The 23542-nt window shown below is 45.4% G+C and overlaps 1 protein-coding gene across 4 annotated transcripts in view; it reads right to left on the reverse strand.

Moving 5' to 3' along the window:
* Positions 1-23542, reverse strand: part of Ptprt (protein tyrosine phosphatase receptor type T) — a 1029624-nt gene that overhangs the window by 151085 nt on the left and 854997 nt on the right. For all 4 annotated transcript variants that reach the window (XM_078051815.1, XM_078051813.1, XM_078051814.1 and 1 more), the window contains one exon: positions 5235-5370. In XM_078051815.1, coding sequence (XP_077907941.1) covers positions 5235-5370 — 136 coding nt within the window. The remainder of the gene's footprint in view (positions 1-5234; positions 5371-23542) is intronic.

Below are 23542 nucleotides of genomic sequence, written 5' to 3' on the forward strand. Positions count from 1 at the left end.
TTTTGACTTATGAAACGCTTGGGGGATTTTCAAGGCAGATGACACAGAGGAATGGGACTCCAGTGAGACAGGACTGAAGCAGCAGACCCCACCCTCCTGGGCCATTTCCATCTTCAAGCTTACAAAATGACAACCACCAGATGTTGTGATAAAGACACAAGAGAAGACTTGTGCAGCCAGTGTGGTGGCTGTATTGAGCTGGAGCATCATGGATCTTTCCTGCAGGGGAAGTTCATAGGAAGACCTTGGAGAGGAGGTAATACTTGGGAGTCCTACTTGGAAAACCTTGGGGCAGAAGGTTAGAGGGTAATAGAAAGTTTGCAGGGGAAGAAAAATGTCAGGACATTTCATTCAGGGAAACACATGCCCAGAGAGTAGTGTGAAGGCAGGAAAAATAAGACTAGAGAGGAATTTAAGCCACCTGTCTCCAGGTCTATGATTTTCTTACTTCCTACTAGTCTCCTTGGACTGATAGCATAGAAGCTAGCAGCATGGGATCTGGAATGACAGAGTCTGGGTTTGCATCTCAACTCTGCCCAAGACCTTGACCAGCTCATGTAACCCCTTTGAAATTTTCTCAAAAATTAAAAAAAATATATAGAAGTATCAACAGACCTAGCCAACTATGATTATTAGAAGGATTATAATAAAAATATGGCAGCCACAGAAATAGAGAAATTAGCTCAATGTGTGAACATTGATTGCAACACTGCTGTTAGCATATTAGTGATGAGCTTAGACCTGCTCTGGTACAGTTATGGTCATGTGTGAGAGAGGGCTCCTGTTGACATTGTACATTCTCATTTCTCAGGAAAATATAGGCCAACATTAGCCTATCTGATCTCCAAAACAGCCCTATAAGGTTGGCTGCATCTCACATAGCAAAGAATGGGATTTGTTAAGTGTCATCTCCATGGCAAACAACAAATCAATACTACTGCAGAAACTGGACAATTTTTTTTTTTTGATTCCCAGTCCAGTTACAAAGGGTCTGCATCCATTAGACTGGGAATTACTGGAGGGAAGATAGAAATCACAAAGAATCAATGTGTACTCAGAGATGCATGCATATCTCAGAGTTGATTCTCATGTTTCAAACCCAAGACACTCCAGATATACCTTTGGAAAACTTACTATGTGGACAAGGCAAAGCATGGTTGGCAGACAATTCAGTCTGGACCAGGCAGAGCTAAGCAGAGGAGGAGAAGAGAGAGGGTAGCTAGAGCCGTGCTCAGAACTAACTTTAAAATATCTCCCTAAAACTTCCTAGTTCTCAAAGTATGAAGGGATGGAGAGGTGACTATAGGATTCTGACAAGTCCTTGTGCAGATCTGCAAGAATCCTGCTAACCCTGGATCCAGTGTTTCCTTTTCCAAATTTACATGGCCTCAAGCTTTGGGGGAACCATGGGACTCTAGAGAGTATGGCCAGGACATAAAATTGAAACCTGGGGACATATGCATATAATTTCACATCCCACAAACATTAAAGTGTAGAGTTTCTCATGTATGAGTGGCCAGTAAACACCTTTAACCATCAAGATAAAATTGGTCAAGGCACAAAGATTCAGAGAATCCCACCTTGATTTTCATTAAAGACACCCCAAATCCCGATGTATTAACTCCTCGGCCACTAATTTCTGTAGGGGAGGCTGTAACTACGTAAGGTGGGAAGTTGAGGAGTGAAGGACACTCAGGACCACAGGACCAAGCCAGCCATGGGCCTCTCTTTATGTCAGGATTCAAAATGGTACACGTGAAAAGGAGATATGTATTACTATATGTTGGCACCCATACTAGAGCATTCTGAGGTCTCCATGTGATCACTAGATCCAGGAGAAGAGGGGAACCGTATTGCTGTGACATGGGTAAAACCACACTGTTCATTAACTCGATCAGAGACAGGCTCCTGGTACCTGTCTTAAAATGCTCATATAATCCTGTATATCTCCACGTGGTCTTGATTATGTATGGTCCCACACTCAAAGAAGCCCAGTCCAAACAGTCAGGGGTCATACCAAAATAAAGAAAAATAAATAAATAAAATCTGAACTTTAACTTGCATCCTTTGTAAACTATTGGGGAGTCTCGTGTAAGTGGCCCACCAGCACCTCATATCCCTTTTGGCCTTTAGTCTTTGGAGACCCTCTCCCTTATTACAAAACAAATGCAAGCACGAACAAAACCCTCCTCGGGCTTTGGCGGTCTTCCTCTCCATCTCTTCCTGCCTCTCTCTTTTTTTCCAATCTCTAAATGTAAATCAGTTTTAATTTATTTCATTAAGCCCTTCCCTCAGCCCTTTGAACCTTAAGTCCTTCTCTGTTTCTCTGTCACAAAGGAAACCCCTAAGAGGAAAAGAAAGACTCTGGAGAAGGGAAGAGAGTCCTAACGCCAACAATGGTGAGCCCCTGACATGGAGCCACTGGGAATATCTGTATTTCCTGGAAACCTCTGAGGCTGTAGCTTTAGGGAGACTTTGAGTCAGTTGAATCTATCAGGAAGGGAAAAAAACAGAGTGGCTGTGTGCGTGCCCATGGAGGACAGGGAGAGGACTCCAACAAGCTCAAACCAGTGGAGGGAATAGAGCAGGTGTGCTACCTCTGAGAACCCCGGGATCCAGGAACTGCAGGTGATGATGGGACCCTGAAGAGATGCTGACGTGGGGATCCTGAGCCCTGGAGATTTGTCTATTATTTGGAGATTTCTTTTCCTTTAATATCTCTTCCTTCTAGCTGTGGACAGCGGTATAACCAGCCGTGAGTTAGTAGCAGATTGAACTGCCGGACGTGTCCCTGTGTTTCTATATAGGATTGGAGTTAGAAGACGTGCACAGAAGCAAAGGAGCCCACCATGCCCTTGTCTGTCCTTTGACCATCTCTGGACAGAGGAAGATACTGTAGGTTAAGTGAAAAGAGTACAGACCTATGTCTAATTTCTCTTTTCTTCCCCATTCTCTCCTGTCTTCCTCTTCCCTAAATCCGTTGGTAAATTGTCCTATCAACGAGGTCAGAAAATGTTTCATTTTCTTAGAAGATACTGTATACCCAAACACTGACCAGCATCCCCACCCCCCACACACTGCCATGATGTCTTCAGTTTTGCTTCCTGGGAAGACATGGCGATCATGTGACACCCTTGGTTGAGATTGAGGAAGAGGGTTTTATAGAAGGGAGACATGATGAAGATATTCAGAAGAGGCTAAAACTACACAAAAGACTCACTTCAAACTTGCTCCCACCGTGGAAACAGAGAGCCCTTCCCTCTCTCCCTCCCAGAAAGTCACACGTTTCAGAAATAGCTGTTGAGAAGGAAGTGAAATTTCTTCACAAGCTCACAGACGCTGGTGACGTGGGTTAAGCCAGGCTTTAGAAAGAGCAAAATTGGAAGAGCATATCTGACTTACAAATCAGTGGCAAAGAATGAGGAAACTCTGGGTCTGTCGAGGAGATATTCACTTCTATTAAATTGGTCACTGTTTCCAGGTAGACAATCCCAAACTCCCCTCTGCCTCTAATATGTCGGTGTTGCTAAGAAACATGGCAAAGATGTCTTATGTGCAATGTGCTTACTGCCCACATAGAGATCGAAGCTCATCTTCTACCTCATGTAACACAGCTGACTCGTCCCTGAGATGGACGATATGGTGGTGCTTTACCATGATGAGCTAATGACAATGCAGGGCTGTCGTTAGCCCCTGGAGGGCTCCTTGGCCCCAGTGTCCCCCCCAACTCCGCACCAACAGGGGACATCTGTGGTTGGATGAGAACCTTAACTCTTCAGCCGTCCTGCTGGGAGCTCAAGGAGAAATGATGGTATTAGATAAAAGATGTAAGAAAATATGAGGTCCCGGCCCTGAGCTATCCTGTCAGATGAGGGACTGGCTGATTCTAAGCAGAACAGTGAGTGAGGGACAGAGGGATGTTCTGGTGCCTACATGGTTGACAGCATGGCGCCAAACCAGTATTTTTGAATCACTGACAGCTGGAGAAGGGAACATCACTTTATTGGAAAAAAAACCAAAACTCTGCATTCATATTCATGTGGTTCCTAAAGTAGAAGCTGGAATTAGTCTTTGGGACATTCCTTTCTTTTGTTCTGGAGGGGAACAAGTTTCTCAAGCATCTTTTCCTCCTGTCCATGGAGATGAGTTTCTGGCCCTTGTTCTTAGGGTCACCCAGAACTCTCTGTAACCAAACCAAGAGCTTTAGGCTCAGTTGTTAGTTTGGTCAACAATGTAAAATGGCTGTATTTCCTGGGGGCAGGGCATGTTGGCACAGTAGATGTTATAAGGTAGATAAATGCTTTGTTGGCTCTGGCAGACTGAGGAGTGGGAGGGTAACTAAGATTGACGCTCAGGAGATGAAACTGGGAAGACATGGAGATGGGTAAGCAGGTATGGCCATGTGGTGACAGGCAGCAGCTAAGGAGATGTGATCAGGAGGAATAACCCATATCACTCGGGACTCTGCTAGCTGATATTCATCCTTTGTATTTCCTTTCCCTCTCTGTAATTCTCTAGTGTCATCCTCAAGCCTTATGAATCTCTCTTAAACAGAAGGTGCTGGGGTCTTGGGAATAAGGGACGCATCTGCACTCTTGCTTTTCATCAGCAATGCAATTTGGAAAAACACACACAGAGAATGGGAAAACTGTGTTAGTTGGCCTGATGAGCCCAGAGAGGCATCCTGCTGAGAGGTACCAAGCAGCAACAACCAGCTGGGAAGGTTTTGTGAGACATGCAGTCAGAAGGAGCCTGGAGTAGAAGAGTCTCTGGAACTCTCATAGAAGTTTGAGGGCAACCTGGGATTCAGCTACTGGATCTGATGGTATGAAAGGTAAAGCATTACTTTCTTGCGATTGTACTTCTAGGATCACCTATCTTTGTGGACCTCCCCAGCTATCTTAGAACATGAGCGATCACAACAGAACAGTTAACTCTAAGAAGACTCATTTCATGATACAGAGTCCAAAGGCATGACAACGTGGTCTACCCATAGGAATTACTGGTTCCATGAGAAATTGGCCTTCTCTGGGCCACTTGTCAAGCAGGCAGAACACACTCTCCCAATAACAACACAAGGAGCCACAGCTGGCTCAAGTATTTCAGGACCTCAACAGTCATCCGATCGCTGCTGGACAGGGACCAACAGAACAATGACCTGGCCATGCAGGGCATTCATGAAAGTGGGGTCACCTAGGGTCAGCAGAGTCTTCAGGGCAGAGTCAGAGACTCACCTCCTTTTGATGGTGAGCATCACGCCCAGCAAAATAATGATGAACATGAGGAGGCCAGCGATCACGCCCGCCATCTTCACCGTGTTGTCCACCTGCTTCTCTGGCTCCACGGTGTTAGAATTCTGGGTGGAGGCACCTTGGAGAGGAAAAGGGAAGGAGGAAGGTGTTGAAAAGGCTCACGTATGTGTTCAGACAATAGTCATCATAACAAGTGTTTCCACTTACAGAGAGCTAACTAGGTGCCAGGCACTGTGCTAAGAGCTTTGTACACCTTGTCCCATTAGACCCTTTTGAAGATGAAGAAACTGACATGTCGAGAAATTGAGTTTCCCAAGATTCCATAATTGCTGTGTTAGAGCATCCTTTTCCTCTGGTGAGATCAAGAAGTACTTTGTTCCTTGGACTGTTTTGTAACTGGGATCCAACTTTGGAACCACCATTTGGTTTTGGGGTTCGCAGAATTATTCCTAACTCTGCTTTATTCTTTTAGATAAATGGTGAAAATAGTAGCTATATATTAAGGTAACACAATTAAAACCACTGGAATTTTAAAGATAGAGTTTTTGCTTTGTTCCCTATGTGAAACAAGCGGTAGGGTAAAAATTTAGTGTATTAAAGGGAAGTGCGTTGAATTCGCTCCAAGTTTTGGCATTTAAGCTAATGCTCTGCTGTATTGGGGAACAACCTCTGACTCAACCCTGATAGAGGAAGGTGGGGAACCAGCCACTTAATCCTGTGTTTGGCAATTCACAGATCTAGCTTGGTCAATCCCACAAACATTCTAAATGGTAGATAGTGATTTTATCTTCTAGAAGTCACATGATTGATGAAGTTAGGGCCAGGATGCTATAAGTTTAGGGCTCCAAGTTTAGGTCTCAATGGTCATAAACCTTGAACTCAACATTGAAGTTCCCAAGTTCCTCAGTCTCCTTCTTCCTATAACAACCATTTTGCTTATGGCATAGAAAAATTAGTAACCAAAGAATGCCAAAGGCCAGCCTATGCGTACTAGGTACTAGGGATTGAAGGCAGTTTCCTGTTTCAGACATTCTGGAGAGAGGTCCAGGGGCTACCAGCACCCTAAGTCAATGTCCTCCTACTGCCTTAGGTTCCCATGGGTGCCATGTTTGTGTGCAGCAGCTCAAAGTCCAAAGCATCCTTTTCCTAAACCATCCCTACTATTCTGCCACATCCGTACCAGCTTATGCTTCATCAACCCGTATCACTTCTCCGGTTGCTGGTACCCCCGGGAGAGTTTCTCTCTCCTCTAAATTCTGATAACACTTTATAACATTTCACACATACCTCACAATATCTCTTACCACAATGTAGTGATATTATTAGTTATTTGTTTCCACATCTGTCTCCTCCACCAGTCTGCAGGCTCCTCAGAGGCAAGATTATGCCTCATTTATCTTTGTTTTCCCATGTTAGCAGAGAGCCTAACTCATAATAGGGGCTCCCTAAATGTTAGTGCTTGCTCGGTGTTTAGCTAAAGGGATGATGTTTCTGCCCACACACATTTGTTCTTAAGGAATCAAATTGAATTTTCTCCTTTTTTCCGTCATGTATTCACAGAACTCGGCTGAGTCTTGAGTTTAGGGATGCTAATTCTCATAAGCTTTGGTTCTGGCTCCCCAGACTGACTTATGTTTCAGAACAGCCCTCCAGCATACTGATGCACCTTTCTTTTTGCTTCAGAGTGTAGAGTGTTTTCTCTCTCACAGCACTTTCCTCACATTGCCTGAACTTGGAGAAATTCAGTTTACTAACCAAGTGTCCCTCGTGGATCCGGTTACGAGTTCAAGGCTAGAGACTATGTCATGTTCATCTAATGGCAGGCTCTAGGACAGGTCTCCCTCAGAATTGTTTAGTGGATGACTATGGAGCGGTATAAAGGTGTGTGGATCAGACTTATTTACTTGATTATTAATTTAATCAGGCATTACTTTGCTACAGAGTACCCATGTGCTATATGCCTGACTATGTGGTCTGTAAGGTCAGAGGGCCTTCCCCTGAAGCACTATTGGATGAGAATTTACCCATCCCTTTTACTAGCTAAAACTCATCAAATCCCAGGGCCTTCTGAGAAGGGTTTGACAACCTACAGCGTAGAGACTTTCTCGGGAATTGGTCAACTACCTTCTTAGCAGCTCCAGCCTCACATTCCAGAGCAAGAGCTAGTTCTGAGTGGCTCCTTGGTAGCCTCCATTTCCCAGATTGGAAGCACGACTTCCAAGATAGGGTTAGTCCACCATGTACCAAGCTCAAAGGAGGTAGAGCACCTCAGATCACAATTCCCTCAATGTTGACAGAGTCATTTCATGTGGGTTGAGAACAAATGTTGGCTCTGGAGCAGTTATTCATTGACATACGTTACTTAGTCCTATTCTAGAGACTGCGTGTATAAAGGCAAAGAGCCCCTGTAGAGGATGTTCTTACTCTATGAGCACTACTATCAGCTTGGGTCTAATGAGATTCATGCTTCATTCCTTCGGTAAATAATTACAAGCACCCACTGTATGCCTGGCATTTGGGGAGCAAAACAGGCATAGCACCTGCCCTCAAAGGGTCTACAATTAGTGGTGATTGGGGCTAGTGGGATATAACTAATAAGCTAAAAATTAGCGATAGCAAACTTTGAAGTCTATTTAGGATTTGAACAGAGACGTACAAGATACTTGGAAAGTGCATAGAAGAGAAATGAGTCACTTCTGGGAGAAAGTGTCCACCAGGGTGAGCTCCAAGTTTGTAACTAAGCAAAGGATTCAAGAGAAGTCTGTGTGGTGGGGCAAGGAGCCTGGTGCGTTCAAAAGATATAGTATAATAAGAGTGAGAAAGCAAGGAGAACAGGCTCAGAGAAAAGCTGTAGAGGGCAGCAGGAACCAGTGCACAGGGGACATTACAGGCCACATGAAAGTTTTTGTTCTATAGCCCAAGAAACACAGAAAGCCATTTTAATGTTATTCATGGAGCAATGATATGGTCAGACTTGTATTTCCAACAATCATTCCAGATTCAATGTGGAACCAAAGGGGATTGGAGAGATGAGTTTTGAGACCACTGCAGGCATTCAGGTGGGAGACAAAAGTTGCTTGGCTCACGTGATGGAAGTGGAGATACACAGATAAAATAAAAGACATAACTCCCTGGAATAGATATAGATAAAATCTGTTGATGAATAAGGTAAGGGAAATAAAGAAGAAAGAACTGTCAAGGAGACTACGAATCTTTAGTTTGCGTGACAGCGTAGAGGATAGTGTTATTTATGGATTCTAGAAACAATGATAAAATAATAGCTGTAGAGGGAAACTGCATATGTGTTTAAGGCAGTTTGAGCTTGAGAGATACTCCAAAAACTTAGATAGCTAAAAATGCAGGACTAGAGTTCGGAAAAGAGGTCTGATGTAAAAAAAATGTGTGAGTCATGTACATAGATGGTATTCAGAGCATGGGAGTGGATGAAGTCATCCAGGGAGAGACTAAAGAGTGAAAAGAGAAGCAGACTCCAAATAGAGAGATGAGAGTCTGTGGTATTTGTTGAGTGGAAGTGGTAGAGGAAGTTAAAGGTGCACAGGAAACACAGGGAGTGTGCAGATAGGTAGGAAGAAAACCTGGGAGAGTGTAGCATCCTAGAGCTAAAAGAACAGTGTTTCAAGAAGGAGGGAATGATCAACTGTGTCTAATGCTGTTTCCAGGGTAGAATCAAGTTCTATGCCAAAGAAAGGTGAAGAATATATTGACAAGTATTAGATTGTTCTTCTCCGCCCCTGCCCCACAATTCTAAAATGTTCCTAAACAGAATCACCTTCAGCTGTGACCATGAAACCAAGAATGGACCATATTTGAGAGTCACAGAGAAGTATCCAGGGGACTTAGGGGGGCTATCTGAAAAGCCAGAGCCCAGTGGTTTAGCCCAGTGGTTTAACAGGCATTAGAGCTGAATGCACAGACACCAGCAGTGAGATTATTAGGAGGGGCCATGGTTGACTGGTCTAACCAGTCTTCAGATACGGGGATGTGATCATGCCCTGGGATGTGGAAAATCCAACTTTCACTTAAGCACTCTTTTAAGGGAATTTTCTCTCAGCTCTGGGGATTTGTGCCTCTGTTCATACAGGAAGGCAACAGAGTTCAAAGGTGCTATAGATATAGAGGAAATGACTCTAGGACTAAAGGCCAGACCGCAGTCATGTGTGGCTCCTATACTTGAGTGGAAGAAAAGAAGAAGAGACAGAAGTTGGATAGTCCAGCTCCCACCGCAGAGTCAGGGGTGTGTCCACAGGGCTCACATCCTGAGTGCACAGTGGCGCAGACTGAGACCTGTGATGGGAGTTGAAGAGAAGCACACCAGGTGTGGCTAATGATGGTGCTTCCTGGCAAGGTAAGGGTCTGCCATCACTGAGTCCTCATAGAAGGCTTGGCTGGCTGGGGCCCAAAAATCCAAGGGAGAATTTTCAAAGAGGTAGAAGCCTATCACTGAGATGGTGTCTGGAGCACTTTTGTCCTAAGTTACCCTTTTCATGAAAGCCTGGCTTAGCATCAGCCCCAGTCCCTGGAAGAATCTGTCTCTGACTCTGGTGACTTCCATCTGTAAAGCAGGGACTGGGAATGTGAGAACCTGGAGAAGGGGGATGGATTTTGATGGCTCCTCTTTGTCTCTGTGCCCCATGAGACCCAACCCTAGAAAAAGTCCAAGTAAATCAGAATTGGCAACTAGGCACCAGGTGATCATTTATCCCATTAGAGAAGCCTTATGGCTCTATGTGTGTCCCTTGTGTGACGGGATTATCAAAACAGTCATGTGAGCACAACTTGCACTGATGGGAGACTTTTGTCTCTCACACGAGGCTCCAGGACTGAACGGATGCCCCAGCCGGCTGTGCCCTCTGAGCTCTGAGCACTCCAAAAGGCTGAGCTGTCTGCTCAAAGCAGCAGCGGCTGCCTCCTGCCCTCTCCTCTTTTCCCCAAAGCTATAGTGGCTTAGAATCCTCTCTCTTCCTCGCTCCAGCCCAGTCACTTTCACTGTGATGTCTACTCTTATATATGGAAACCAAGTGCCCAAGTCATGGCTCTTGATTCCTTGGAGGCTGATTATCTCCCTCAACCTTAGCTCCAGACTCAGGCCAAGGTGTCATGGTTTGTCTCCCACCAAATAATCATCCCAGTTGATTTTCCCTAGGGATCCCTGAGACCCAACAAGGGTCTATATAAATATAGGGGAAATGGCTCTAGGACTAAAGGACGACTCCTGCGAATCCTGTTGAGTTGTGGACTCGAGCCCTTAAAGTGGATCCCCAGGGCAAAGAGACTTGCCCCTCAAAAAGTGGTTCAATGACCAGAGTATCAGTGTAACCTAGGACCTTATTAAAAATACAGAATCTTGGGTTCCACCTCAGGCCTACTGAGTCAGCAGCCGTATTTTAACAAGGTCTCTGCATGGTTCAAGTGCACGTTAAAGTTCAAAGATCACTGACTTCAAAGGTACATTTGTCAGAATCGGGATCGTCAGCATAGAGAAGGGAGATTCAGATGACACCTAATTCTTTCCTTCAAGCAGCTAAAGGACCATTTTGAAATATGAGGTAGATTTGGACTTTTTAACTTGAAAGATCAGAGCAAATATCAATGGGTAGAAGTGACAGGAGTAGATTAAGGGACCAACACAAGGAAAAGTTTTCATGAGAAAGAGCTTTTGGCTAAGGCTGAAGCCCAGAGTCATTCAATGCAACACCACAATGCAGAGATAGCAGGGGACATGGTTCCCAAGTCCTGTTCTAAGGCCAACTCTCCTTTTAACCTGCTTCTCTGTCTCTGTATGTGATTATTTCCTTGCCTTCCTGGATGCTTAACTAACCCCTTAATATTTCACATTCATGAGGTGCAGACCTTTCTTCTCTGCCAGTTGATGTCATTGTCCCATCTCAACTTGCATCCCTTAATGTCAGCGATGCCCACGATGCCCACACTCTTGGTGAGAAGAATCCTCCTTGTCATCTTTAGAGTCATGGGATTCTCATGTGGTCTATCCTCCCCAGTGTCCTGCCCCTTCCAGATTACTCACTAAGTAGGGGATATGTCACCAACCATGAGGATATCTGGGGATTTAATATGCCACCTTCCAAGGAGAAGGGACTACATGACGTCTCAAGCCTCTTCTGATGTTCAAATGCTATGATTTTGTGACACGGGTCAAAAGCAATGAGTTTCAAATCAGAAACAGGAGTGTACATCTGGGTGCCATTGGTGGCTGGTCGTGTGATCTTGATCAAATCTATTAACCATGACGTGCATTATTTGTAAAATAGGGCAGAAGTGCCAAATTCACAGGGATTTTTAAGAATCAAATGATCTAATGGAGGTGATAGCGCTTGATAAACTTAAAGGAACTCTTGGCACTTGTGGCATAATGGGGACATGCCCTTGGAACTGGGCTAAACGAGTCTGTAAACCGTGGTTGCAGAGGCTGCCGCGATGCCTCCTTGCAACCTGCTGCCTGAGTGCATCCCAGACTTTAGAATAAAGGCAGGCAAAGCCCCAGAGCAAAGCACTTAACTCTGCTCATAGAGGCAAGGCCCGTATCAGGCTTACATCTGGATGACTTAATGGCAGCAATAACATAATTTGGCAACAAGGGATTAATGATTCATTCTCAAAGTACTCTCACTGGCGACAGGCCCAATTTCATAGCTTTACTTCAGAGAATTTTCCTTGTAAAGATATAGAGCAAAAATAGAAGTCACAGATAAAGAACATCTAATTGCAATTGATAAAACCCAAGTAAATCCCAGTGGATGCATAACCCATGCTGGTGATCATTGCTGACGGTAAAGAAAGGAAGCTGGCTCTTGGGGATGCCATTTCTAAAAGCAGCACTCTTGAAAACACAGTGGCCTCTCAGCTGTCCAAGGGCATTTTATCCCCAATGTGGCTTATCAGAGGCAAATCTCACTGTGTTGGCAGTTTACCCCGTCTCCTTAATGACTCCTTTTGTTGAAAAGTTTCTCTGTCTTTACTTGGGCTTTGCATGCATCTGGCACTCAGTAGAGAAAACCTTTGAAATCCTGAATCTGTGCTCCAACCTCTATGCTAGCAAAGGTTTTAAGCATCACAAACATCTCAGATTATGGGGTTTTGCCAAGAGGAGACAACAGGGGAAAATGAAGAAGCTGGGCAACTTTCTGGCTTTGCTGAAGTCAGGTATGCACTCTACCTGCGTGATTTGGCTGGAAAAGAATTCTTCAGGGTGATGGGCTATTCTTAAGATGGAAGTGAAGTCCAAGAAAGGAAAGAAGTTGATAGGAGAGCATCTGGATACTTCATTAAATTCAAGCCTCTAGACTTTACAAATTGCATCCCAAAGCATTGAAAAGTATTTGTAATTGTGATCATGAACTACTTTGGCAGTCTTTGAGGATTGAAATTGTAGTGAACAGGAGGGGAGCGAGAAGCCTGGGGAGAAACAAATGCTGTTGCTGACTTTTTCTTAATGAAAAAAAAAATGTGTATTCCAGATATTTTACACTCATAAGTGTGATGTTGATACAGGGAAAAATATACATATACGTAAAGTTATTAAATCGAATTTTTTCTTCTTTACAAAACTTAAAAAAAGGAAGAAAGAAAGAAATCCCTAGAAATCAGCACAGATTCCACATCAATTAATAGCCAACTGGGGAAAGAGAAAGTACTCCAAGCATTTAAACTGAAGAAACTTTGCTCAAGAATTGGCACATAGGGATCAGAAGTTGATAACAAGGCACATAGAGAGTAGCAATATCAGGAAGCCACCATCCAGCCCAGACTGGAGAAACAAAAAGAGTTGCTGGGGTCAGGCCCCATGGTGGAAGGTGGAACTCCAACAGACATGTGGGGGCATTGGAGGCATGGGATATACCTGGTTGCCATTGAAGAAGGGGCTGAGACCAAGAGGGAGAATACAGCCCCTGACCCTTGCTCTACTAGCTCTAGTTTGCATTGAGCAAACCCAGAAGCTGGTTGGCACATGGGTCAAGGAAATCCAGCATGCAAGGGTCACCTGAGTGTCCCAGTAGAATAAGGCAACAGTGAAGGACAGATTTGAGACCAGATGGGCCCCAGGGCCAGTACAGGCTTCCTCTGAACAAGCAATGCTAGGCTTACTCTTGGCCACTTTTGAGAGGTGACTGGATTTATAAATTGAGGAGAATGTCCAGCACTATATCTTGATTTTAGCAAAGTCAAAGCCACAACAGAGAAATTCTTACTGGCTCCCCCCCACCTCCATAAGATAGTAACAAAAGGGTCAGTATAGCTAATCACATGTGAAACATTAATACAATTAAGGATAAAGGGCACACAGTTAGGGCTTTAATTACAATCCAGGCTGCCTTTGACCCTAAAATGTCTTTTAGTCCTCAGCCCAACCCTAAAGAGCAGGTTTTATCATTACACCCATTTCAGAGGCTCACAGATAGCCTCTCAGAGGAGGCTCTGATTATTACTCCTTTCTTTCTTCTTGGGCTCTAAGAGAATAAGCAAGAGCAGCAAGTTGCTGTCAGTCTGGCACAACATTGATTTAAACTATTGTAATACTCTCTAATTAACAGGGGAGCGATTGCTCAGCCCCCAAATCTGGTTGTCTTTCCTCAAATATTTGGAAAAAAGAAGCAGACTAGCAATAAGGAGATTCAGAATCTTATCTTGAGCTACCAGCTAAAACCATCTTTGCCTGTGTGTCCTTCCCTGCTGGGTCTGCCACCTGCTGTTATCAGGCAGTCCTGCTTTAAACCTGACTTTTCTTGAAGATTATCTCTCCTGGTGCCCTCCTCTAAGTATATCAGATTCTAATATCTAAGGGATCGATGAATATGTCATGTGAATCTTGTTATATGGACCAAATTATACAGGCTTTGCTCAAATGATATTCAGGCTTGACCTTTTTAACTTAAGTTCCTTCATTCTTTTCACTTTTCTTGTATATCAACCACCATCTTCATGCCCTTCGTACATGGACTTTAGTTTCATGATTAATCTCTGGACTTTCTCTATAACACCTTTCTTGATCTTTAGCAACCAAAGCATCTCTCATAATTCCACAGAGCGACAAGTTTTGCTCAAGTTTAGGTGACTGTTTTCTGCTTGATGTCTAATACTTGTGCTTTTGTGTCTAATTTTAAAAAAATTGCTGACTACCTCCCCCACACTGCAGAAATGGTGCCTCTCCGACTGCATCTGTTTGATAATAGAGGACTTAAGAAGGATTATTCCATCATTATTTTAAGTGACATCATGGAGGATGTTTCTCAAGTAATAAATAAATTGCCTCAATTCATCATATGACAGTAATTGCTTTTAGCTAAGATTTAACTCAAAGTCAATGTCAAGTAGCTGGAAAACACTACTGAGATACAGGTTTTTCAAAGATAGCTCTACCTTTGCTGTGAAAAACCATTTAATAAGGACTGAATGGAGTATAAAGAAGATACACATTTCTAAAATCCCACATTTCCTGTGTTACCCAGCCAGCCGGTCCTAAGAGGTTAGAATTGATTTCATCACAGCATATACAACTAAATCTGCTAAATATTGCTGACAGAAGGTGCCCTCGTTTTCAGCTTTAAATGGAGGTTAGCACCCTGTGAGATGGGAAACGCTTTGATTGATTGTTTGAAAGCACTTTGGCCACTCAAATAAATCGTTCCTCCAGTGCTGATTCTGCTTTGTCCCAAGCATCTCCCGAATCTGTGTTTCCGACTTTGTTTTTCACAATGAATGCTCTGTGTAGGTCAAACTCCAATTTGGTATTGAGTGGCCCGACAAGATGATTCTATGAGACCCATATGGAGAATCTCTTATGAATGCAAGAAAATGCCTTTCTTCTAAAATACTTTACTGGTTCATTCAGATTTTACACCTCAGTCTTCATTAAAAGCAGTCATGCCCAAATGATGTCAGCCACAGTCATTATTGATATATGTCCTTGGGCCAGGATTCCCTTTATACCCCCTGGTGATCTCTACCACTCTCTTGGGCTTGGAGAGATCTACCCTGTAGTATTGTCAGATCCCAGGGGTAGAGAGACGATTCAGGCTATGATTAGAATAAGACCTTAGGCAAAGCTAGAGTTGGGTATAAGGTTGTCTAAGAAATGAAGACTAGAGTGCACTTTGTGGACTGGGGTAGGTGTCAGGTCAAGATTAATAATCAGGATGTGGTGAGGTAAGGGTCATATTTAAAGCAGGGATCTGTAGTCAGTGGCTTGGGTGTAGGAATGGCCAGTCAGTCCATCTGCCTCCACGACGGGGGAGTCAAACTATGCCTAGAGTTGTGCTTGGACTTTGACCAGAAACAAAATGTAGTCCATGGCCATTGAACTGGACAAGTCACGTGACCTCTGCATGGGTTGTATCAATTACCTTTGCATTGCCTAGTCTGAAGGATGCTTAGGTTATAAGGGTGATAGTGGGCGCAGTTAGGTGCTGGGCATGGGTGGTAAAGACAATTCTACAGTTTTGGAACTCGCTTCTCAGTGAAGTGTGCCAACAGAAAATCAAAGATCCGTGTAATGCATTGCTAATGCAGAGGTGTGTTCAGAAAAGGCCATTCTCCACCCTGTTTAGGCAAAACTAGGCTACAGATTGGACTTCCACACGGGTTCAGTGGTGTGGGACACATCAGGGAATCCCTCATATCACTCAGTGGACTCTCCCCTGCCTGCCCGGTCTCCCTCATGATCTGGCCAAGGCCTGCCTGTGGATGAGGATGAAGAGCTGAGTCAGCTCAGTGGCAACAGTGCTCACTCCTGTTGGCAGAAATGTGTGCGTTGAACCTGGTCCCTGGGGGGCTGCAAGCTGCTCAGCTGTTGCAGACAGGAGCACCCACAGTCGTGCTGGGGATTAAGGATTTAGTCTGAAGAGCAGATGCAAAGAGAGAACACACACTCTTTAGGATGCCCTGCAGCAAAGTGATAGTCCCTTTAGACTTTCTCAGGCCGCCAGTATGGTATGAGGGAACACGTGGTCACGCTGAACTGATTATAATTCTTCCTGTGGAGTTCAGAGCAGGCCTGAAGCAACAGGGACCCAGGGGAAGACAGAGTACAAAAGCCAGCCAGAGATGTTCTGCTAGTGATATAATTCCAGGACTTAAAGAGCAGGTGACCACAGCCTGGGCCAGGAGGTCAAGGCCAGGGCAAGACAGGCTCAGCAGCAGGGGCTGAGGCTGCTCAAACAGAGAAGGTGGGAACTGAATCAGAAAAGGAAGGGTCAGAGCCACAGACTGGAGACCACCCTGGGCCAAATGTAGAATATAGCAAATAAGGCGACCCCCCACAGGAGAGAAGGTCTAGGGTTTGGATATGAGGTATCCCCCAAAAGTTCATGTGTGAGAGACAGTACAAGAAAGTTTGGAGGTGAAATGATCAGACTATGAGAGTATTAACCTAATCAGTGCATTAATCCACTTAATGGATTAACTGAATGGTAACTGCAGGCAAGTAGGTGGCTAGATGAGGTAGGTCACTGGGGGTGTGCCTTTGGGGTATATATTCAGTCTCTGGTGAGCAGAGCACTCTCTTTGCTTCCTGGTGGACATGCCCTGAGCTGCTTTCTTCCTCCGCATCCTTACACCATGATGTTGTTTCTCTGAGGTCCAGAACATTGAAGTCAGCCATCTATGGACTGAGACCTCTGAAACCATGAGTGCAAAACAAATAAAATGTTCCTCTTCTAAAATTGTTCTTGTCAGTCTTTTGGTCCCAGCAGTGCAAAAGATGACGAAAACAGAGGAGGTGGACCAAGAGATTCTCTTGGATGTGGGTGCTTGGCTGTGGTCTTGAGATCTGTCCACCATAGAGGGACAGCACTTGAGGCTTGAGTGCTGGTCACTTTCCTGTGCTCAGGTTTATTACGTTTCCAGGTGTATCAGCACCCTAGGGCTGGGGCTATAAGTCAACACAACCTCGGTGGCTTAAAACAACAGAAATTTATGTCCACAGTTCTGGAGGCTAGAAGTCCTAAATCCAGATGCGGGCAGGGTCACGCTCCTTCTGAGACTCGGGCAGAGACAGACCTTCCTCACCTCTTCCTAGCTTCTGGCTGGAGAGCAGTCCCAGCATTCCTTGCCTTGCAGATGTGTCACTCCCGTCTCTGCCTCGGTTGTCACAGGTTGCATTCTCCCCATGTGTCTCGTCCTCTTGGGATGTTTTCCTCTTCTTGTCAGAACAGCAGTCATATTGGATTGGGGTCCACCTTTCTGACTTAGTCTTCACTCATTATATTTGCAGACCTTTTTTCTTAATAAGGTCACACTCATGGGTACTGGAGATGACAACTTCTACCTATCTTTATAAGGGACACAATTCAATCCAAAACCTCAGATTAAGCTGAATCCTGATGATCCAAGCAGCTACAAACAGGAGGGAGCTCTAAGCATTTCACTAAGTAAAATGCAAACACTCAGGGAGTCAAGGCCCAGTGGACAGCATGCAGGAAGAGGAATGAGACTCCTGCCTGGTCGTGGACTGAACAGAAATGAACCTTCTAGAAGGACAATGTGTCCTGGTGTCCTGTCTGAACTGCACGGCAGGGGTGCATCTGGGGCCAAGGCTCCCCAACGCACTCACTCAGAAACAAAATTCATTCTTTTAAACAACTCCAGACAAATTGATCCCTCGAGGGATGACTGTTTTATCAGACTCCAAGAAGGAGGAAGTGGGAGGAGAGTCAAAGACCCACACAGCTGGGGCAGCTTAGGCCAAATCATGCTTGTGCAGCCTGCAGCAAGCCGCGGAGTGCCTGGAGAGGAGAGGGGGTGCCGAAGGGAGCAAGGGATCTATAGGCAGGATTAGCGCAGGTGTGAGCAGGATCAGAGAGAGCAGCCAAGAAACATGCGGCACAGAATTCAGATTAGCACAACTAACCCAGGCGAGGGGAACGAAACCAGCAGCGAGCACGGATTCGATTGTTGAGATTCCAGCCAAATCCACCATGAACATGTTTTCTTTTTTCTAGCCTTTGTCCCGTGGTTTTTGAAAGCCGGAACATTGATTCACTGTGTTTTATACTAAAAGCTGATCTATCTCCCTCCCCAAAGGATGGGTGGAAAAGCAGCTCTGCTGTGAGTGAGAGATGATGAAATTAGAAGAGGAAGCCTGGAGCAGTAGCAGTGGCTGGAACTGGTCACCTGGGCATGCTCTTAGTCTGTCACCACGACTCCTGCCTGAAGCCTAGTCTCTCCTGTGCTAGCACCGTGCAAAGCTAGGTCACTATGGGCTCAGCAGGAACAGCGGCAGCAGGATTGGGAGAAACCCTATTAAAGGGCTCTGGAGATGGACTCCAAGACACGGGCATGTGGGGCATGTACACGGAGATTAAATAGTGGATTAAAAACTAGTACTTGGTGACTTAGAATCAGCCTAACAAGATGGTAAAAGTTCAGTACAATGAACCATCCCAGGAGGGAGGCAGAGGGAGGCAGAGGTAGGCAGGGGTGTATACCATACCTGACACCTGCTCCATCAGTGTTAACCATCTGCCCATTTATCAGACAGTTCATGAATGAGGTCCAATGAATGAGCCCCATGTGTGTGCTGGGCACAGGGAAAGAGCTGGTCATATCCAAACAGCTCTAAGACAAGATGCTTTTGCTGTGAATATGTGCCAAGTTCAAGAGCCACACTTGCTCAGGGCTGGAGGCTGAGTAAGGGATTGACCAACAAGTTGACCATCTCCTCTGGTTGCAGCCTTGGATAGCAAGGGGCGGGAGCAGTCAGGGAAGGTTTTGCAGGGATCTCTGAGGGTGAGTAGGGCAGACCATGAAAGGAGAGCAGGAGGCATAGGTGTGAGAAGTCAGGTAAAGCTTCTCTGATCAGCATGAATGGGATCCAGGATGCAAAGGAGGAAATAAATTGGAGAGATGGGGAAATGACAAGAATGAGAGTGTGAAGGGCCTTTGATGCAGGCCAACTATCCCAAAGCACAAGGGGAGCTTTGGGAGCATCTGGACCTAGTTCACTCTGGCCTCTGGAGAGTGCGCATTGGAGGGGAGGAATGTGATGTTCCTAACAGAGATACCAGTTAGGAAGCCATGACACTGATCCAAGCATCAACTTGTGAGCCTCACATTAGGTAGTAGCGGCGGCAAGGAAGAAGAAAGGAGAGATCCGAGAGGGATCTAAGGGTGGGCCAAATGTGATGGCCAATTTGATATTGGAAATGGGGAGACAGAGAGGGAAAGCTGATGCTGGGCTGCTGAATCTGAATTTAATGGCAGGCAGTTTGGAGGAAGGCTGATTTTGCCTTGGTGGAAGGAGAATATCCCAGGAGAGAAAAAGGTGCTTTGAGAGCTCAGTGGTGGATGCACCCTGATGAGATGCTTGTTTTGTAGAAAACATAAACATCCACTTGCTGCAGGAGATCACCCCCCAGGGGCTGTGACAACCCTCCTCTGCATGAAGCCCATTGATCCCATTGGTAGTTTGATTAGTAACATAAAATGGCAGTCAGAATGAGGTACTGCAGCCTTGTGTCTGTCAGGCTTTGAATGTCTGCTGTAAGACTCTTGACAAGGACAGTATTCTGGTGCACTCCTCCCTGCTCTGTAGAGTCAGCCCTGCAGCCACGTGATAAACCAACAAGAAAGCAGAGGACAGTCCTCTGTAGTGGCCAGCCTGCTCCTGAGCATCACCTGCCTTCCTCCAGCTGGGGACTGTGGAAAGCCCAGGTCAAAGGGTCAGGGCCGATAGCATAGGCCACCTCAGCTCTCAGTCTTGTTCACCTTGGGTTATCATGGAAGCTGTGGTTGCTCTGCTGTTGTGTCATCTCTGGTCTTATATCCCAGCTCCCTGGTGAGCCCTGATTCCTGATTTCTTGACCCTTTCGTTTCCCCTGGCCTGAGATCCTGACCGGCCTTCACCTCTCATCCCCTATCCCTCGTACTTCTTAGGATCGGGTCCCAGTCATCTGCCTGACTCGCACCAATGGTCAGCTTGCCTGACTGCCCCCTTCCTGGACTTCAGTTTCCTTATTTGTAAGATGAGTTTAGGTCATAACGATGACAGCACATGTCTAAGATAACAGAGGATACCCTCTCACTTATCCTCTCCACGACCGGCCATTATTGGTATTCCCCTTTAGCCCCTCAGGAAACGGGGCTACTTGGTAGTTTAAGGCCCCGCACCTGGTAAATTACACGGCCTCTGAGACGCAGCCCTACGCCCTTCTACGGCAGCATTACCAGTGTGAGGCTCATTAATAGGTGCCTATTAATATTGACTATGGGCAGAGGGCAAGGAAGACAAGATTACAAACTGGATAAAGAGACCTGGGCTTGAATCCTGACCGCATTGTTGCCAAGTTATGTGCTTTTTAATCACCTGAGACTGTTTCCTCTTCAGTAAAAGGAGAATTTCAGCCTACTTGGTAGAAGTGTAGGTAAACTTAAATGACTTAACGGGACCCATGCAACTCCTTCCAGGGCATGTAGGAAGCCTGGAACACGTGGTGGCCACTGTATTGTCCTTTTCATTATCTTGCTGGACTTCCTAATGCCATTGTCCCCCAGAGCAGCCACCTCTCTCCAGCCAGCCTGGCAGGCTGATTACCCCACAGCCGGGCTCCCCAGGTCCCGACAAGCACTGACCCATCATGGTGGGTGCTCAGGTCAAGCTTCCCCTGGTTCTACTTCCTCCAGCTCTTGATCTCGCGCCATCCATTAACTCCCACTAGAGGCATGAGTTCCCTGGGCGGGTCATGGCAGCCCCAGGCTGTCCAAGCCTGCAGGGCCCAGCGAGAGAACCTGGGGAGGCTGCTGTGCTGTTTCTCCATCTTCTCTGCACCCACACAGACCTTTCCTGTGGGCTCGGGTCTAGGATTATCAACACTGGGAAGGTCATCTTTAGGGCATTTGCAAAACACTTTCAGGGAGTATATTATGGCTTGAATCTTGTCCCTTGAGCAAGACCTCCACTTAAATGATTGACAGAAAAAAATAATGTTATGAATTTTTTGACATGAGATGCACAGGGAAGAAAAAAACAATAAGGAGAGCTGGCCTCACACCTTCTTAAACCCAGAGCCGCACAAGGATGGCACCTCTTTCTTCCATTGCTGTTGCTATGATGGGGCAGAGCCGAGCTAGGACTCATCTTTAATATGTTGTAGATGAGGAAGCTGAGACTTAGAAAGGCCAAGTGATTTGCTCAAAGTCTCCCTTTTAAGGAACAGAGGTGGGCTCCAGGTGATGGCTTCTCCCAAAGCCCTCCTTGTGGGCCCTGGACATGAACAAGATTGTGAGTCCGGATGCACCCCTGGAAAAGACCCAGAGTGCATCCACTCTGGCCTTCAGATTGGACACTGCCTGTCTCCTATTATGTCCAGAGATAGAGGCTTGACTGAGCTATAGGAGAGATCTGAGAAGAGGCATTCTTCCTGCAATGGTAGGCCTCTGACAGAGTCCATCCATCGTCTCAGGCGAAATATCAACTAAATAGTCACTCGTCCACTTCAGCCACAAGTGAGTCCACCATAGAAAAATGTCCATCTCTGCCTAGAAGGGGCTTGTGCCTTATTTCTGTGTCTCAATCCTGTAGACGCCTGCTTTCCCCACACCCACTTGTGACCCCCAAACCCATCTCCAGACACTGACAAATGTCTCCTGGGGGACAAAATGGATCAAAGGGCACTGAACACCGGCAACGCTGTGGTTCTGTGCACACACTGTTCTGCTCATGAGCTAGGGACCAGAGAATGGAGACAAATCCCACCTCTAGGTTTGTTCATCCAACACCAAGTGGTTGGAGCTGGATTTTAAATTTTATTTCAATTAATGTAAATTTAAAAACTGAAGCAATGAAAAGTACGTTTACTCATGACATACCATTTTCTCTCTTTTAGGATCCTAGTTCATTTTAACCATTAAAACTCAGCATCTAACTTGAGACATACTCTAAATTTAGATTCAGATAAGATTTCAAAAAAGTACAAAAAGGAATGTAAAATATATTTCATTGATAGCTTTTACACATCGGTTACTTATTAACATGATAATATTCTGGATATATCAGATGAAATGAATTATGGTCTTAAAATTAATTTCAGTTGGGCACAGTGGTGCACACCTCTAATCCTAGTGCTTGGGAGGCTGAGGCAGGAGGATTGCAAGTTCAAAGTCAGCTTCAGCAATTTAGTGAGGCCCAAAGCAAGTTGGTGAGACCCTTTCTCAAAATAAAATATAAAATGGGCTGGGGATGTGGCTCAGTGGTTAAGTGCCCGTGAGTTCAATCTCTGGTATAATAATAATAATAATAATAAAATTTCATCTTTTTGTTTTTGCTTTTTAAATGTGACTTTGAAAATTAAAAATTGCATTCACAGGGTAATTTCTATTCCTACTGAACAGAGCCACTGTGAAAGGTTTCAACGGGGAGTGATTTTAGCCCCCAGGGGACAGTTGATAGTAAAAGTGGATATATTCAGTTGTAACAATTGGGGTTGATATGGTATTTGACATCCAGTGGGTAGAGGCCAGAGACGCTGCTATACATCCTACAGTGCACAGGAAATCCTGCCACAGTAAAGAATCATCCAGCCCCAGATGCCAACAGGGCTGAGGCTGAGAAACCTTGCTCTGAAGCCTGAATCCCTTGAAGGAAAGGCCACTAGTTCAGGGCGACCTGAAGAACTAGCTGGAGTTAGTTTGACTAAGACTAAAGATTACACCTGCAATCATGCTTCGTTCTCATGATTAACTAGGCTGTGGGCATTATTACTATTCCTCCTCCTCCAGGTGAAGAGACTATTGACCAGAGAAGAGAAATAACCAGAATCACCAGACCAGGAGGCGGCAACCTGAAGGCCCAACTCAGCTTCAACTCACCCACCGAAAAGCCAGCCCGTCCCTGCGACATCCTGTGGCTGTGCGGGATTCCAGGCGGCAACGGCTGTGAAAAGAGCTGCCCAGGCTTACAGTCTAATATCCCCATCACTCAGACCTGGACAGTTATTATTTACATCAGCCATTATTGCTACCAGGGGACGGGCATTAACAAAAACGCCCTCTGCTAGGGACAGCCTGCTCAAAGAGAAAGACTCGCAGGCACCTCACCCATCAAACGAAGCTGAGAAACAGGTGGAAATAAATGGAACGCAATGAAATAAACCTGTCAGAGGAGGAACATTCAGACGCCTGGGAAGGCAAGAGGTAAGAACAAATGTGCCCGATATGGGATTGGCTCTGTTTAAAGAAAACATTATCTGGCTGCTCAGGTTGAATAGAACCCAGAGAACAATGGCCCGGCAGATACTGAGCTGCTGACACACACTCCCGAG

The sequence above is a fragment of the Ictidomys tridecemlineatus genome, chromosome 5 (assembly GCF_052094955.1).
Source record: "Ictidomys tridecemlineatus isolate mIctTri1 chromosome 5, mIctTri1.hap1, whole genome shotgun sequence".
Taxonomy (NCBI): Eukaryota; Metazoa; Chordata; class Mammalia; order Rodentia; family Sciuridae; genus Ictidomys; species Ictidomys tridecemlineatus.